Below are 17,853 nucleotides of genomic sequence, written 5' to 3'. Positions count from 1 at the left end.
CCTGGACAGGAGATCTGGCTGCTTTTGGCTCAGGCCTGTGCACCTCAGACGCTAGGGGGCGATGTCCGCGAAGTGTCTGTCAATGGAGCTAGCCGCCAGGTGGGTGGAGCTGCTGTGGGGACGGGCGGGTGGGTGGGCTATTTGGGGAGCAGGTGGGTGGGGCTAAGCTCTGCTACTACGCGGAAGTTCATTCAGTTCGAATACCCCTGGAATTTCTTTCGTTGGTCCGCGTTCTGTCCAGGTGGAGGGAGCCGCAGGCGGGACTCAGGGGGCCCAGGAAACCAGAAATGGTGAGTGTGCGGCCGGGCGCGGAGACGGGGAGGAGGGGCGGGTGGAGCCGCCGGGGCGGGACCGTCTCTCCTCGGTCAGGTCCGGGGCCTGCGGACCCCAGGCGCCCGGGGGCTCCGCTGAAACCGCAGGCCCCTCGGGCTCGCAGTGGGGGGCCCAGCCGGGACCCGGGGTCCGGTTTGTCCCCGCGGCAGGGCCTTCGGCTGCGGAGCGAGTCTGGGCAGCTCTGCACCCACATCCCGCGGCTCCGCAGTTGGTGCGGTGACCGCGTGGAGGGTCAGTGGGGACAGTGGTGACTCGGTCTCCGCGGTTCGTGCCTGGGAGGAGCTGTGGTCTGTGGGGTCCCCTGTCCCTCCTTTCTCCCCAGAAGGATCCCGTTTTCTCCTGGGTTTTGATGTTTGTGGAGCAGGCTCTCAAGTCCACCCCCTCTCCCCCAGGCCTAGCTCTGCAGCCAATGCCTGCATTCCCAGTCTCTCCCCCGGATCCTAAACGCCATCTCCCCTTCTCTGAGTCACAGCATCTTTATCAGCTGTTTGTTTTGTGGTGATTTTCAAACGGTTAAAAACAAAATTCAGCTGAGTAAGTGGAAGGTCTAATTGGCTTGATTCCCATCCACGAATTGAGCAGCATCCCATCTGATAAACATAATCTCAGAGGAGCTGTTCAAATAGGCATTTACAACAGGCAGAAGCGAAGTGGCTTTGAGAGATTATTAGTAAAAAAAAAAGAAAGTTGCTCAGGCAGGGTCACCTTCCTTAGGGGAAGGAACAGCAGGAGGCTTTTAGACAGATTAGTGTTGAACAGCAAGTTGCAGAGTGACTGGGTTAGAATTTTACTCCTGGGAGAGGTGAAAGTACAGGTACATACAGGCATGCACCCCTGAACCTGGGGAGTCCATCTTGATGCAGTTTGTTGTTTTCAGTTCTCTTACACACACCTGCATGGTGTTTCCTACTACACACCTGGCCATATGGTGTAATATGTGGGTCCTAGGCAACAAACCTATACAACATACAACTGTACTGAATACTGTAGGCAATTGTAATGCAGTGGTAGTAAGCATTTATGAAAAGGTGCAGTAAAAATGTGGTGGCAAGGTAGAAAATGGTACATCCGTGTGGGCACTGACCCTGAATGGGCTACAGGACTGGAGGCTGCTCTGCAGGAGTCAGTGGTTGGTGAGTGAATATGAAGGCCTAGGACGTTACTGTGCACGACTGTAGACTTTATCACACTGTACACTTAGGCCAGGAAATTTACAAAAAAACAGGTTCAATCAAGCCCAGGAGGCAATGATGCAATCAAAAGGCTCAGTCAGCCCAAGACCTCTGAGGCTGCTGCCCACATCAAACAGCATACTGCTTCACAGCAAAGTTTTCTTTCACTAAGTAGAAAGCTCACAAAGATAAAGAGGATAGTATAGCAAATACAGGAACCAGTTTCTCATCATCAGGTTTCTATGTAGTGACCGTAACTGTATGTGCTGGACTTTCACAGGACTGGCCGCACAGGAAGCTTGTTTACACCAGCATCATCATAAACATCTGAGCAATGCATTTCCCTATGACATTGTGATGGGTATGACGTCACTAGGTGATTGCAGTTTTTCAAATCCACTGTAATCTTTTTTTTTAATATATATTTTATTGATTTTTTTACATAGAGAAAGGGAGAGGGATTAGAGAGTTAGAAACATCAATGAGAGAGAAACATCGATCAGCTGCCTCCTGCACACCCCCTACTGGGGATGTGCCTGCAACCAAGGTACTTGCCCTTGACCAGAATCGAACCTGGGACCTTTCAGTCCACAGTCCGACGCTCTATCCACTGAGCAAAACCGGTTTCGGCTATAATCTTTTTTTTTAGAAGGGATTTTATTCTTCATTAAGTTACAATTGACATACATTATATTAGTTTCAGGTGTACAGCATAATGATTTGATATGTGTATGTATTGTGAAGTGACCATCACAATAAGTCTAGTTAGCATCTTTCATCATACATACTTACAGAATATTTTTTTCTTGAAAAGAGAACTTTTAAGATTTACTCTTAGCAACTTATAACTGGAAGTTTGTACCTTTTGACACCTTTCGTCCATTTGACCCCCACCACACCCCCGTACACCACTCCTGCAACCTCTAGCAACCATCAGTCTGTGCTCTGTATCTATGGAGTTGTTTTTTAAAGGTTCCACAGATAAGTGAGAACACATGGCATTTCTCTTTTTCTGACTTATAGCCGAAACCATCCTGCCTTCAAGGTCCATGAATGTGTTGTTACAAGTGGCAGAATTTCTTTTTCTAATGGCTGAATAATACAGTAATAGTCCTCTGTGTGTGTGTGCACCATTTTATTTTCTTTTTATTGTTTAAAGTACTATATATATCTCTTTTTCCCCTATTGACCCCCCACCTGCACCCCCGCTGCCCCCAGGAGAAGCCCCCATCGCCCCAGTATCCATGTCCATTGGCTATGCTAATACGCATGCATACAAGTTCTTTGGTTGATCTCTTACCCCTCTCCCCTCCCCTCCCTTCTTTCTGAGGTTGGACTCTGTTCAGTGTTTCTTAGTCTCTGGATCTATTTTTGTTCATCAGTTTATGTTCATTATATCCCACATATGAGTGTGATCATGTGATGTTTATCTTTCTCTGAGTGGTTTATTTCGCTTAGAATAATGCTCTCCAGGTCCATCCATGCTGTTGCAAATGGTAAAAGTTCCATATGTGTGTGTGTGTGTGTGTGTATTTTTTTTTAATTTCAGAGAGGAAGGAAGAGGGAGAGAGATAGAAACATCCATGATGAAAGAGAATCATAGATTGGATGCCTCTTGCAAGTGCCCCACTGGGGATCGAGCCCACAACCCGGTCATGTGCCCTTGACCTGAATCGAACCCGGGACCTCTCAGTTCACAGGGCAACGCTCCATCCACTGAGCTAAACTGGCTAGGGCCATGGTTGGCAAACTGGCTCGCGAGCCACATGGGGCTCTTTGGCCCCTTGAGTGTGGCTCTTCCACAAAATACTATGGCCTGGGCGAGTCTATTTTGAAGAAGTGGCGTTAGAAGAAGTTTAAGTTTAAAAAATTTGACTCTCAAAAGAAATTTCAGCCCTAACTGGTTTGGCTCAGTGGATAGATTGTCGGCCTGCGGACTGAAAGGTCCCAGGTTCGATTCCGGTCAAGGGCATGTACCCTGGTTGTGGGCACATCCCCAGTGGCGGGTGTGCAGGAGGCAGCTGATCGATGATTCTCTCTCATCGATGTTTCTAACTCTCTATCCCTCTCCCTTCCTCTCTGTAAAAAATCAATAAAATATATTTTTTTAAAAAAGAAATTTCAATCTTTGTACTGTTAATATTTGTCTCTGTTGACTAATGAGTTTGCCGACCACTGGCCTAGGGCAAAGTTCCTTCTTTTTAATAGCAGTGTAGTATTCCTTGTATAGATGTACCACAGTTTTCTAATCCACTCATCTGCTGATGGGCACTTAGGCTGTTTCCAAATCTTAGCTATGATGAATTGTGCCGCTATGAACATCGGGGTGCATATATTCTTTCTGATTGGTGTTTCTAGTTTTTTGGGATATATTCCTAGAAGTGGGATCACTGGGTCAAATGGAAGTTCCATTTTTAGTTTTTTGAGGAAACTCTATACTGTTCTCCACAGTGGCTGCACCAGTCTGCATTCCCACCAGCAATGAATGAGGGCTCCTTTTTCTCTACATCCTCTCTGGCACTTGTTGGTTGATTTGTTGATGATAGCCATTCTGACAGGTGTGAGATGGTACCTGTTTGTTTTGATTTGCATCTCTCAGACGATAAGTGACTTTGAGCATATTTTCATATGTCTCTTGGCTTTCTGAATGTCCTATTTCAAAAAGTGTCTATTTAGGTCCTTTGCCTTTTTGATTGGATTATCTTCCTTTGGTTAAGTTGCATGAGTTCCCTGTAAATGTTGGGGATTAAGCCCTTATCGATGATAACATTGGCAAATATATTCTCCCATGCAGTGGGCTTTCTTGTTTCGTGGATGGTTTCTTTTGCTGTGCAAACGCTTTTTATTTTGATGTAGTCCCATTTGTTTATTTTCTCTTTTATTTTCCATGACCTCGGAGTGGTATTGGTGAAGAAATTACTTCAGCATATGTCTAAGATTTTTCTGTCTGTGGATTCCTCTAGTATTTTTATAGTTTTCTATCTTATGTTTAAGCCCTTTATCCATTTTGAGTTTATTTTTGTATGTGGTATAAGTTGGTGGTCTCATTTCATTTTTTTTGCATGTATCTGTCCAATTTTCCCAACACCATTTATGAAGAGACTGTCTTGACTCCATTGTATGTTCATGCCTCTTTTGTCAAATATTAATTGAGCATAGTGGTTTGGGTTGATTTCTGAGTTCTCTATTCTATTCCATTGATCTATATGTCTGTTCTTGTGCCAATACCAGGCTGCTTTGTAATACAGCTTGAAATCTGGTATTGAGATCCCACCTACTTTTTTCTTCTTTCTCGGGATTGCTGCAGCTCTTTGGGGTCTTTTTTTATTCCATATGAATTTTTGGAAAGTTCGTTCTAGGTCTGTGAAGTATGCCATTGGTATTTTAATGGGGAGTGCATTGGATCTATAGATTGCTTTGGGTAGTATGGACATTTTAATGTTGTTGATTCTACCAATCCATGAACATGATATGTTCTTCCATCTGTTTATGTCTTCCTCTATCTCTTTTTTCAGTGTCCTGTAGTTTTCCGCATATAGGTCTTTTACCTCCTTAGTTAAGTTTATTCCTAGGTATCTTAATTTTTTTGGTGTGATGCTAAATGGGATTGCTTTTTTAGTCTCTCTTTCTGTAAGTTCACTATTGGTGTATAGAAATGCCATAGATTTCTTGGAGTTAATTTTGTGTCCTGCTACATTGCCAAATTCATTTATTAAGTTTAATAATTTTTTGATAGAATCTTTAGGGTTATCTATGTACAGTATCATGTCATCTGCGAATAAGGACCGTTTTACTTCTTCTTTTCCAATTTGGATGCCTTTTATTTCTTCTTCTTTTCTGATCACAATGGCTAGTAATTCCAGTACTATGTCGAACAGGAGTGGTGAGAGTGTGCATCCTGTCTTGTTCCTGTTCTTAGGAGAAATGGTTTTAGTTTTTGCCCATTGAGTATGATGTTGGCTGTACGTTTGTCCTATATGGCCTTTATCATATTGAGTTATGCTCTCTCTATTCCCACTTTGTTGAGAGTTTTTATCAAAACTGGGTGTTGGATTTTGTCAAATGCTTTTTCTGCATCTATTGATATGATCATGTGAGTTTTGTCTTTCAATTTGTTTATGTAATGTATCATGTTTATTGATTTGTGAATATTGTCCCAGCCTGGAATAAATCCCACTTGGTCATGGTGTATGATCTTTTTAAGATATTGCTGGGTGCAATTTGCTGATACTTTGTTGAGGATTTATCATCTATGTTCATCAGGAATATTGGCCTGTAATTCTCTATCTTTGTAGTGTTTTTATCTACTTTTGGAATTAGGATAATGCTGGTCTCATAAAAAGAGTTTGGAAATGTTCCTTCCTCTTGGATTTTCTGAAATAGTTTGAGGAGTAAAGGTGTTAGTTCTTCTTTGATTGAAGAAGAACTCCCCTGTGAAGCCATCCAGACCTGGGCTTTTGTTAGCTGGGAGTTTTTTAATTACTACTTCTATTTTATCAGTTGTTATTGGCCTATTCAGGTTTTCTGATTCCTTCTGATTCAGTTTTAGGAGATTGTATTTCTTTAGGAATTTGTCCATTTCATTGACATTGTCCAGCTTGTTGTCACATAGTTGTTCATAGTATTTTCTTATAATCCTTTGTATTTCTATGATGTCGTTGGTTACTTCTCCACTTTCGTTTTTGGTTTTAGTTATTTAGGTCCTCTCTCTTTGTTTCTTGATTAGTTTGACTAACAGTTTATCAATTTTGTTTATCCTTTCAAAGAACACGCTCTTGGTTTCATGAGATTTTTTTTGTATTGTTTTTCTTTGTTTGTTTGTTTTTTGGTCTCTATGTAGTTTGTTCTGCTGTAATCTTTCTTATTTCCTTCCTTCTACTTACTCTGGACTTTTCTTATTGTACTCTTTCTAGTTCTAAAAGTGGTAATGTTCAATAGTTAATTGTTCATTTTTCTTGTTTTTTGACATATGCCTATAGTGCTATGAACTTCTCTCTTAGGCCTTCTTTTGCTGTGTCCCAGAGATTTTGGGTTGTTGTGTGTTCATTTTCATTTGTTTCAGGAAGTTTTTGATTTCTTTCTTGATCTCGTTGGTAACCCAGTCATTGTTTAATATTATGCTCTTTAGCCTCTATGTGTTTGAATGTTTTTTGGTGTTTTTACTGTATCATATTAGTAATTAACATTCCTCAGATGAGCAATACATTCTCGTTTTAAGAACTGCTTCAAATAAAATACAAGACTTATTCATTAACAGCTTCAAATTTATCCTCTAAATTTTCCATAAGAGGCAAATTCAGATTAATATTTCAGTATCCTGTTATTTCAAAATACCTAAATATTTCATAATTTTTACTATTTAATCCAGCAAAATCCAATGTTTCAAGTTACCAAAGACTTTGGAAAACTGTTCAGGCATATATAATTACCCCTGATAAACCTTTATCATATACCCTTCATTTTATTTACTTTGCCATAACTACTTTTGATATTTTAAAGCCAATTATTATTATCCAAGGCATTTTCTTGGCAAATTTTGTAACAGGGGTAACTCACTGGCCTTTAGTGGCTTTAATGTTTGTTTTTGTTTTTTTACAAAAATGGGAGTGGCCCCCTACTGCTATTTCTGCACCTTGCTGGAAGGCACTAATACAGGTCTAATCCTCCTAGGAGAAAGACTTGAGGGGCTTACATAATTATTTCCCATATTTTATCTCTCTGAGTAGTCTAACAACATGAAATCTTACCTATAAGAAGAGATATTGTCTTAGCCAGTTTGGCTCAGTGGATGGAGCATCGGCCTGTGGACCAAAGAGTCCCAGTATTGATTCCAGTCAAAGGCCCAGGCCTGGGTTGCGGGCTCAGTCCAATATGCCGGAGGCAGCCAATGAATGATTCTCCCTTGTCACTGATGTTCCTATCTCTCTTCCTCTCCTTTCCTCTTTTAAATAAACAAAAAGGTATTTACAAAATAATAATAATAATAATAGAGTTGTTAAAAACAGAAACAGAAAAGATCCTAGAGTCAATAAATGGGTGATCATAAAAGAGTGCACTGGGACATTAGCCTTAGAATCTTATCTCGCACCGACCCATCACAGCAAATGGGTTCTGAGTGGCACAAAGCCCAAAGAGCAGAGACAGAGGATTCCCTGTGTTCATAAAACAGCAAAGTAAAGTCCCCCAAAGATAAGAAAGCAAACAAAGAATATCAATAACCAAGTTACATTACAGACAGATAAGAACTTTCACTAGATAATGACTGTCACTAGGTAATGGCTGATGACTTGTGAGGGAGAGCAGGAAGGGTCCCCAAAGATAAGAATTCTTGGCAGCTGCTGGGACGTTCTTATGAATTATAAGTTCCCAGTGCTGTCTATCTCACCCATTCTCCTATATGCATATGTGGGATGTTTTAGGACTCAGTGGCCTTTGAGGATGTTAATGTGGAGTTCACCATGGAGGAGTGGGCTTTCCTGGATCCCACCCGGAAGAAACTCTATGCAGATGTGATGCTGGAAACCTTCTGGAACCTGGCATCAATAGGTAGGTAACACAAATTCTTTTTTAAAAAAATATATTTTTATTGATTTAGAGAGGAAGGAGAGGGAGAGAATGAGAGAAAAATCAATGATGAGAGAGAATCACTGATTGGGTACCTCCTGTGAGCCTCACACTGGGGATCTAGCCTGCAAACCGGTCCTACTGGAAATTGACCTGTGACCTCCTGGTTTATACCAGTTCATAGGTTGACAGTAAAAGGCAGAGCAATTCTTGCCTGCAATTACTTGTTACTTAGGCAATTAGAAAACTAGTGTTGCTTGCTCATTAATGCTGTTTCAAGAACTGAAATATGGAAAGGGAATACATTGTTAATTAAACCAGGAATGATCATAGTTCATTTTGTACCTAAAATCTAACCATTGTTTATATTCTTTAATAGTTTATAATGCTTTTTCTAGCATGTATTTTAGAAGAACAATGTGACAACCATGACAGTGAAGATCAGTATGAAAATTATGGGATGAATCTTAGGTGAGTCTCATTGACATGACAAAGCATTAAGAGCATTTTTGTGTGTGTGTGTGTGTTTTTTTAAATAGGTTTTTATTTATTTATATATTTAATATTTTTTAAATTTATTTCAAAGAGATAGAAAGAAGGAGAAAGAGAAACATCAATGATGAGAGAGAATTATGGATGGCTGCCTCCTGCATGCCCCACATTCGGAATCATGTCCAGAACTTAGCAATGTGCCCTGACCAGAAACTGAATATGACCACCTGGTTCAGAGGTCAGTGCTCAACCACTGAGCTTCACTGGTAGTGCAAAATATGTTTTTCTTGATTTTCATATCTGGAGGTGAGAGGGAGAGATAGAAAAATCAATAGACTGCTTCCTGCATGCCCTGTACTGGATTTAATGTCTGCAGTCTGGCCATGTTCCCTTTCAGAGAATTGAACCGGTAAGCCCCTGGTTTGTGGGTTCATCCTGAACCACTGAGCCATATCGGCCCAGTCCACAAAAGAATCTTAAAAACAGATAATCCAATTGTACCAGCCCTGTTTTAAATACATTGGTTCTTAGAATCATCTCATCAAAATGGTTTTTCTGAAATATGACCTAGATGTTTAGTGTATAAAAAATAATTCCACTTGGAAACAATATACAGAAGTACCATTAATGAATATAAGTGTTTTCATAATATTTATGATCCAGCCTATTTCAGAAGTTTTAAGATATCCACTTTGAAAAAATGGAATGTTCAGGAACTCCACCCTTTCTTTGAAAATGGTAAAAATGTCATTGTCATGCTACTAATAGATATTAAATCCTTAACAGAGTATTAATAATATGCTTCTGATTTTTACAGCACTCATATGGTAGAGAGACTTTATACAAGGAAGGATAGTAGACAATGCAGAGAAAACTTCATCCAGATTCCAAATAATAATGAAAAGAAAGAAATTCCTGAAATAAAACAACCTAAATCCAGGTTGTGTAGGCAAATCTTCATGCGTTATTTATCCTTGAATAACCATCTGAGCTCTCACATTAGACCCAAACTTTACCTGTGTCAGGGATATGAAGAAAACCTTTATAAATATAAGGAACCTGAGAAAGCTTTCAAGACTCACCAACATATTCAAAGTCATGAAGGCAGTCCCAGTGGGAAAGCTTTCCACTATTCAGCTTTCCTTAAAAATCATGAAAAAATGCATATTCCTGGGAAACCATATGAGTGTAAGCAATGTGGGAAATGCTTTAGTCATCTCATTTTCCTTAAACTTCACAAAAATACTCATAGTGGAGAGAAACCATATCAAAGTAAGCAACATGGCAAAGCTTTCAGATCTCCCACGTACTCTGGAGAAAATGAAAGAGCGCTCACTGCAGAAAAACCCTATCAATGTCAGAAATCTGGAAAAGCTTTCAGCTCCACTTCTCTTAGAAATCAGGAAAGAACACACACTGGTGAGAAACCTTATGAATGTGGGAACATCTTCAGTTGGCTCACCTCTCTTCGAAAACATAAAAGAAGTCAGGCTAGAAAGCAGCCTCATGAATGTAAGGAATGTGATAAAACTTTCCGTTATCCCTCTTTACTTAGAATTCATGAAAGAAGACATACTGGGGAAAAACCCTATGAATGTAAGCAATGTGGGAAAGCTTTCTTTCATCCAACTTCCTTCCGATGTCATGTAAAAGCTCATAATAAGGAAAAATTCTATGAATGTAAGCAATGTGGCAAAACCTTCAGTTCTCTCAGCTCTCTTGGAAAACATAAAAGAAATCATGCTGGAAAGAAGCCTTATGAATGTAAGGAATGTGGTAAAACTTTCCTTTATCACTATTCACTTAGAATTCATGAAAAAACTCATACTGGAGAAAAACCCTATGAATGTAAGCATTGTGGTAAAGATTTCTTTCATCGAACTTCCCTCCGTCGTCATGAAAGAATTCATACTGGGGAAAAACCCTATGAATGTAAGCAATGTGGGAAAGCTTTCTTTTATACACGTTCCCTCCAAAGTCATGAAAGAACTCATAATAAGGAAAAACCCTATGAATGTAAGCAATGTGGTAAGACTTTTAGTTGTTCCAAATCTCTTAGCAATCATGAAAGAACACATATTGTGGAGAAACTGTATGAGTGTAAGCAATGTGGGAAAGCTTTCAGATATTCCATATCTCTTAGAAATCATGAAAAAATTCATACTGTGCGGAAACCTTATGAATGTAAGCAGTGTGGGAAAGCTTTTAGATATTCTACATATCTTAGAAATCATGAAAGAATGCATACTAGGGAGAAATCCTATGAATGTAAACAATGTGGGAAAGTTTTCAGACATTCCACTTTTCTTAGTAATCATGAAAGAATGCATAATGGGGAGAAATCCTATGAATATAAGCAATGTGGGGAAGCCTTCAGTTCTCCCAGTTCCCTTGCAACACCTGAAAGAAATCATGACGGAAAGAAGCCTCATGAATGTAAGGAATGTGGTAAAACTTTCCTTTACCCCTCTTTCCTTAGAATTCATGAAAGAATGCATACTGGGGAAAAACCCTATAAATGTAACCATTGTGGTAAAGCTTTCTCTTATCTATCTTCCCTCCAATGTCATGAAAGAACTCATAATAAGGAAAAACCCTATGAATGTAAGCAATGTGGGAAAGCTTTCAGACATCCCATTCTTCTTAGAAATCATGAAAGGATGCATACTGGGGAGAAACCCTATGAATGTAAGCAATGTGGGAAAGCCTTCTGTTCTCCCAATTCTCTTGCAACACATAAAAGAAATCATGATGGAAAGAAGCCTCATGAATGTAAGGAATGTGGTAAAACTTTCCTTTATCCTTCTTTGCTTAGAAGTCATGAAAGAATGCATACTGGGGAAAAACCCTATGAATGTAAGCATTGTGGAAAAGATTTCTCTCAACGAACTTACCTCCGTCGTCATGAAAGAACTCATACTGGGATAAAATGCTATGAATATAAGCATTGTGATAAAGGTTTCTATTATCTGTTTTCTCTCTAACATCATAAAAGAACTCCTACCAGGGAAAAACCCTATGAATGTAAGCAATGTGGTAAAGCTTTTCTCTTATACACATTCCCTGTCAAGTCAAGAAAGAACTCATAATAAGGAAAAACCGTATAAATGTAAGCAGTGTGAATAAAAACTTCAGTTTGCTCACACATCTTCAAAGACATGAAAAAACTCATGATGGGGTTAAACCTTATGAATGTAAGCAATGTGGGAAAACCTTCTGTTGTACCTCACATCTTCGAAGATATAAAAGAACAAATGATGGAAAGAAGCCTCGAATAAGGAATGAGGTAAACCTCTTTTTTATTCCCTTTTCTCTTATAGATATCATGAAATGTATACTGGGGAGAAACCCTATGGATGCAAGCAATGTGAGAAAACCTATAGTCATCCCAGATCTTTTCAAATTCTCAAAAGCTCTCATAGTGGAGAGAAACCATAGCAATGCAAGGAATATGGTAAAACCTTCAGCTTTTTAACTAGTTTTTCTTTGTTTGTTTGTTTTTATATATTTTATTGATTTTTTACAGAGAGGAAGGGAGAGAGATAGAGAGTCAGAAACATCCATGAGAGAGAAACATCGATCAGCCGCCTCCTGCACGCCCCCTATTGGGGATGTGCCCGCAACCAACGTACATGCCCTTGACCAGAATCGAACCTGGGACCTTTCAGTCCGCAGTCTGACGCTCTATCCACTGAGCCAAACCGGTTTCGGCTGAACTAATTTTAATAGACGTGTGAAAACAAATCCTATTGATAAACTGTTAATGTAGAGAATAGGGAAGTGCCTTCATTAATCACTCAGCTGTGCCATCATGAACGATTATCCATATTGGGGATAGACCCTAGAAATGTAAGAGGGTTAGAAAGCATTCATTTCTTCCAGTTTATTGTAAAGGATGAAAGAACTCACTGAAGAGAAGCCCTGTCATGTAAAGACGGTAGAAGAGCCTTTGGCCATCCTGGTTCTTCACAAAATCATGAAGAGACTCACACCCAAGAATAAGTGTATGAACATAAGGAATGTGGGAGAGCCTTTCTTGGACGTGTGAAAATGCACCTGGAGAAATAGTGTAAACATATAGAGAAGGAGGGAAAGCCTCCAGCTGTCCCTTTTCTTCAGAAAGGTCATGAAAAAAACTCAAAGTGAAGAATTGTATTGAACGTAAAAATGTAGGAAACCTTCCAGTTGCCTCATATCCCCACAATACCATGTGAGAATGTACACTGTATAACTTAACAATGAAAATAAACTTTAAAATTTTAACAAATACTTCCAAAGTAGTTTGAAAACTGCACTGAAAAGAAATCCTGTTAGTGTAACTAACTGGTACATATAAGCCTGTTGCAAATTAAGTCATATACTTCCCAAAACTCACAGCATTAAAGTTCTATAAACTTTTTACATATTTGCTCATTATCAGTACTCATTCTTTGTTAGTTTTTTAAATTGATTTTTTGGAGTGAGGAAGGGAGAGATAGTAGTGGAGAGAAATATCGATGTGAGAAACATAGATAGTTGTCTTCTCATGTGCCTGTCCAGGGATTGACCCTGTTATACCCAGTAATGTGCCCTGACAGGTATTGAATGAATAGGCCCTACACAGATATTAATTCTTTTTTAATTTTTAACAGCACTTGAAATGCACTATTATTTTAGTTAATAAGTATTTGTTATATATTTGTATGTACTCACTGTAGAGTCCCATGTGAATTATTTTCATGTTTGGTTTCTGTGTTTCTTTTAGCTGGGAACTGTGCTATAAAGTTTACATTAAGAAAATATTTTAGTTTGTTTTTCTCAATCTTGGCCTTGACAGCCAAGAAGATCGTCAAAACTGCAAACCAGTGCTTTACTTCCATTGATGTCGGGTATAAGCTTTACAGATGTTCAGAATTCAACATTAAAGCTCCAGCATAGGTTGGCTTTTCCTGCAAGCCCATAGGTGTCCAGCAGGCAACAAACGTAGACTGTCATCTTTGAGGCTGTTTTCTGAAGGGTACGCTCTCTTCTCTATATTGCTTTTGCATGAGGTCTAATTTGACTAGTAATCACCTTGTCCTGTTGACACTATTACTGACTGTGATTCAGATCCCACTGCGCCAGCTGCAATGGTGCAGTGCCAAGGAGGCACGTGACAGTTTGAATTGTACCACCCTCTGCAGTGAGGGCTCTGAGCCAGTCTTTCCATGTGAGAATCGGCACTTTCCTCATTTCAGGCAGACTCTGGATGTGTGCTGTCACTCAGAGCTGAGCCTAATCTCTCAATGTTGTCAGTTATCTTTGTTTGTATTGATTAAAGTTATGTACATTTTTCTGTAATAATTGCATCTGTACTTTTTAAGGAAGTATTAACTGTTTCCTAAACACTCTTCTGTGAAGAACTATTCTGGTTTTTATTTTCTGAGGATATATTTAAGTATTCCATTGGAATTATGTAATTTCAGGTCATTTTTTTTCTTTTTAATACATTCTGAATCAAAATTATATGTGTACAAATTCAGATGTTTTCCTCAAGCTACATTTTTAATTTCTTTATATTTATCACTTTTGGCATTAGACTTCTTTGTTATGCATAATATTAAAAATTTCAATCATGCATTTTAAAAAAATATATTTTATTGATTTTACAGAGAGGAAGGGAGAGGGATAGAGAGTTAGAAACATTGATGAGAGAGAAATATCTATCAGCTGCCTCCGCACACCCCCCACTGGGGATGTGCCCGCAACCAAGGTACGTGCCCTTGACCGGAATTGAACCTGGGACCTTTCAGTTCGCAGGCCGACACTCTATCCACTGAGCCAAACCCGTTTCGGCTCAATCATGCATTTTTTACAAAGTTCACTTCAGCCAAACATCAACCAAATCACATCTGTATTTGTAAAAGTGATGTAATGAAATGTATTCAAATAATATGAATAACTGCAAACTACCCTGGTCAGTATTGTTCTGTTGAGCATCCTCCCATACACTGAAATGTCATGCTTTCTATTCGTGGTCAGGGCATATCCCCAGGTGTTTGGTTTGGTCCCTGGTTTGAGTACATAGGAAAGACAACCAATCAATGTTTCTCTCTCAGAAAAAAGTCAATAAACAGTGGTGGGACATTAGTAATATTTTCAACAATAAAAAGAAAATTTAAAATATGTACAGTCAAACCTCATTTCTCAAATATCTCTCATCTCAAAAAGTTCTGTTCTTGACCAAGTTGTACACAGAAAATATGTGTCCATGGTGGAACCAAATCTCAGTTTTGTAACTGATGATCTTTTCAAGCTGACACCTTAGCATGCCTAAAAGCTTCTTTCAGGCAACAAAGGAGAGATTGCTTTTTTTGGGAGTGAAATCAATGAATTGGAGAGGAGTGCTAAATTTGGTAAAGGTGTGAGTGAAACAAGGATCTCAGGCCACTGAAGAGGTATAACATTTGTTCATTTGGATAAAGAGGAAGCAGTTAGCCAGTGACAGCCATTTTGGAGGCAATGGAACAAGTAAAGATAGTGACCTGAAAGACACCCCCACCTGAATGATAAAAGTGATTCCTTTACAGGTAGTAGATGGTGGTTCAATAAATTGAAGGAAAGAGGTGTTTATTTATAGATTAAACAGTACATTAGACATGTGCAGTATATAAGAAAAGTTTTAACAGAATTATTTTGGCGTCTGGAACAGATTCAATTTACATGACTTTTAAAGGGGGGGAAATGATTCGGTTTTCCCAGAATTCGTTTCTCGAACATCCTTCCTGAACAAATTTTGTTTGAGAACCTAGGTTCTACTGTATCCTATCCTAATATATAAAAAGCCAGGGGGCTGTCATGACCTAAACACCGAACCTGAGGCTGCGTGGGGCAACCAGGCCGGCAGTGGGGGCAGTGATGGACAACCAAATGACTGGGCCCTGGGCCCTGGCTGGGGTGTGGCAGCAGAAGGGAGTTCTGGGCCCCGGCCAGTAACTCTGGGTCTCCCACAATTGGGGGTGTGGCTGGCCTTCAAACCCAGGGCCCAGAGCTCCTTGTACATATAAAATATACATACATATAAATATGCATGCATCTTCTGAGCTTTCCCTGCCCTCCACTTAATATTTGGCTATGGCCTTCTTCTCATGTCAACAAATTGGATGTACAGGCATAATTTTTAATGGCTACAGTGTTATCCCTGACTGTCTGACATTACTCTGGTTTACTTCACTAACCCTTTATTGTGGGGCAGGCTGTTTCCGGTTTCCCCTGGCATTAACAACTACTGTAAACATAATTGCTTATTTGACTGTTTACTTAGGACACATTCTCAGACATGGAACTCCTGGCCCAAAGCTAATTCACTTGAATTTTGACCCACATTTCCAAATTGACTTTCTAGAAAGTGCTTCTCTTTGTTTAGTCCATTGATTTTCAATCAAATTACACTCCCACAAATGGGGTAAGAGAAAACTGTTAATCATGCCTTTAGCAAATCATGCTGAACTTGAGCGACCTCTTCCAGACATAGCTGTATGCGCGCTTTTCAGGGCACTTTTGAAGGAAGCAATGGGATCCGGTGCCCCTATGGCTCTCCCGCGTGGACAGAGCTGGAAAAGCAAAGTTTCCCAGGAGGTGGAAGCACAATGGGGACCCTCCCAGCCCAGAGAGGGGTGCGCCCGGACACCCCTTGCACTCTGGGGCTGGGGTGAAGCACACAGGGCAGGACATCAAGTGGTAAAGTTCCAGCAGACACCTGGCCTTCACACCGCTGTAAGAGGGGTGTCAGACACATGAAGGAAAGACTTAGCATCTCTGTCATCGCTTTGGTTTTCAGAATTCCCTGCTCCCCATCTGTCAGCTCCCTCCCTCTGAGGGGTGCTGTCGTCATCACATGGGTGCACCTGGACTATTGTATCTCAAGAGGATTGCCCCAATGCATGTATCCTTTTATCCGATGGTGAAAAAAATCCCAAAGAACAAGAATGGAGACAGACTACTGTCCTTTAGGCTTAAAAAATACCTGGAAGTGTCCTGTAAAGAGCTGTTCTTTCCATGCGCTTCAGAGAGATTGGATGAAGAAATGGCCCGGCTTGGCCCTGACTTTACTCACTTATGTTACTCTTGAAGGTGTCTTTGCCACAATGTGAATAAACTGCCACCTTTTGGAATGGGGGCTCATACAAAAGTCTGCATTCCCAAGTTTTCTTGAAACAGATCTATGTTCTGCAGCTGCGGCCACCATCCTGAGATCAGGTCCTGTTGACCAGGTCCTGTCGCTGGGAATCAGAGGTTACTGGAGTGGAGGCCCCTCCCCTCCCCCATGCCTTTTTACATTCAGGGATTGAGCTGAACTCACTTTGTGGGAGGCCTGGCAAGGGTGATAGGTGTCACAGATGGAGAATGGAGAGTTGGCCGACCAGCCCACCCCACAGTTAGGTGAGATAGTATCCTCTGTGTTCACCTTTCACCCAATGGGCACAGCTACTCCCTTAAGCTCCAGGCAGCCCTCTGTGTTCCACGACAGCCTGCTCTGCCCTCACATGCTGCTTGCCCTAAATGACAAGGAAGAGAGCAGTTGGCACACAGACAACTACACAGAAAGATAGGGCTTATGGCTGGCAAGCACAGTGGTGGTGGCAGGAGCCTCTCCTGCCTCCTTGGCAGCGCTAAGGAGCAGCAAGCCAAGTGGTAAGGAGCAGTGAGCAGGTTGGTGGTAAGGAGCAAGGGGTCCCAGACTACGAGACGGATTTCCAACTATCAGCTTAGGCCCATTCCCTGTGGACTTGCAGACATCCCCTGAGGAGTCCTGGACTGCAAGAGGGTGCAGGCTGGGCTGAGGGATCCCCCTCCAGTGCACGAATTTTGTGCACTGGGCCTCTAGTATAATAAAAGGTAATGTGCAAATTGCCCCTAACTACGGAAACACCAGAACGACTGGTTGCTATGATGTGCACTCACCACTAGGAGGCAGATGCTCAATGCAGGAGCTGCCCCCTGGTGGTCAGGGCACTCCCATAGGGAGAGCTCTGCTCAGCCACAAGCCGGGCTGACGGCTCTAAGTGCAGCGGCAGTTGCTGGAGCCTCCCGCCTCGGCAGCGCTAAGGATACCTGGCTGACATCTTAAGCTCGCTTCCTGGGCTCCCGGGCTGCCAGAGGGATGTCTGACTGCTAGTTTAGGCCCGGTCTCCCAGGGAGCAGGCCTAAGCCAGCAGGTGGACATTTCCTGAGGAGTCCTGGACTGCCAGAAGGCGCAGGCTGGGCTGAGGGTCCCCCCTGAGTGCACAAATTTTCATGCACCAGGCCTCTAGTGAAAAATAAAATCAATAAA

At 41.0% G+C, this 17,853-nt stretch overlaps 1 protein-coding gene across 1 annotated transcript; it reads left to right on the top strand.

Annotated features, from left to right (window-relative positions):
* Positions 1–167: 167 nt before the first annotated feature.
* On the top strand, positions 168–16,751 carry LOC307099603 (uncharacterized protein). The gene is made up of 4 exons (XM_079771365.1): positions 168–290; positions 7,925–8,051; positions 8,468–8,540; positions 9,379–16,751. The coding sequence occupies exons 1-4, from the start codon at positions 288–290 to the stop codon at positions 11,543–11,545; spliced, it is 2,370 nt and encodes a 789-aa protein (XP_079627491.1). The 5' UTR covers positions 168–287; the 3' UTR covers positions 11,546–16,751.
* The last annotated feature ends 1,102 nt before the right edge of the window (positions 16,752–17,853 follow it).

Source organism: Cnephaeus nilssonii, assembly GCF_951640355.1.
Source record: "Cnephaeus nilssonii genome assembly, chromosome: 5".
In the NCBI taxonomy this organism is placed as follows: domain Eukaryota; kingdom Metazoa; phylum Chordata; class Mammalia; order Chiroptera; family Vespertilionidae; genus Cnephaeus; species Cnephaeus nilssonii.
This window is presented reverse-complemented; position numbering and strand designations above follow the sequence as displayed.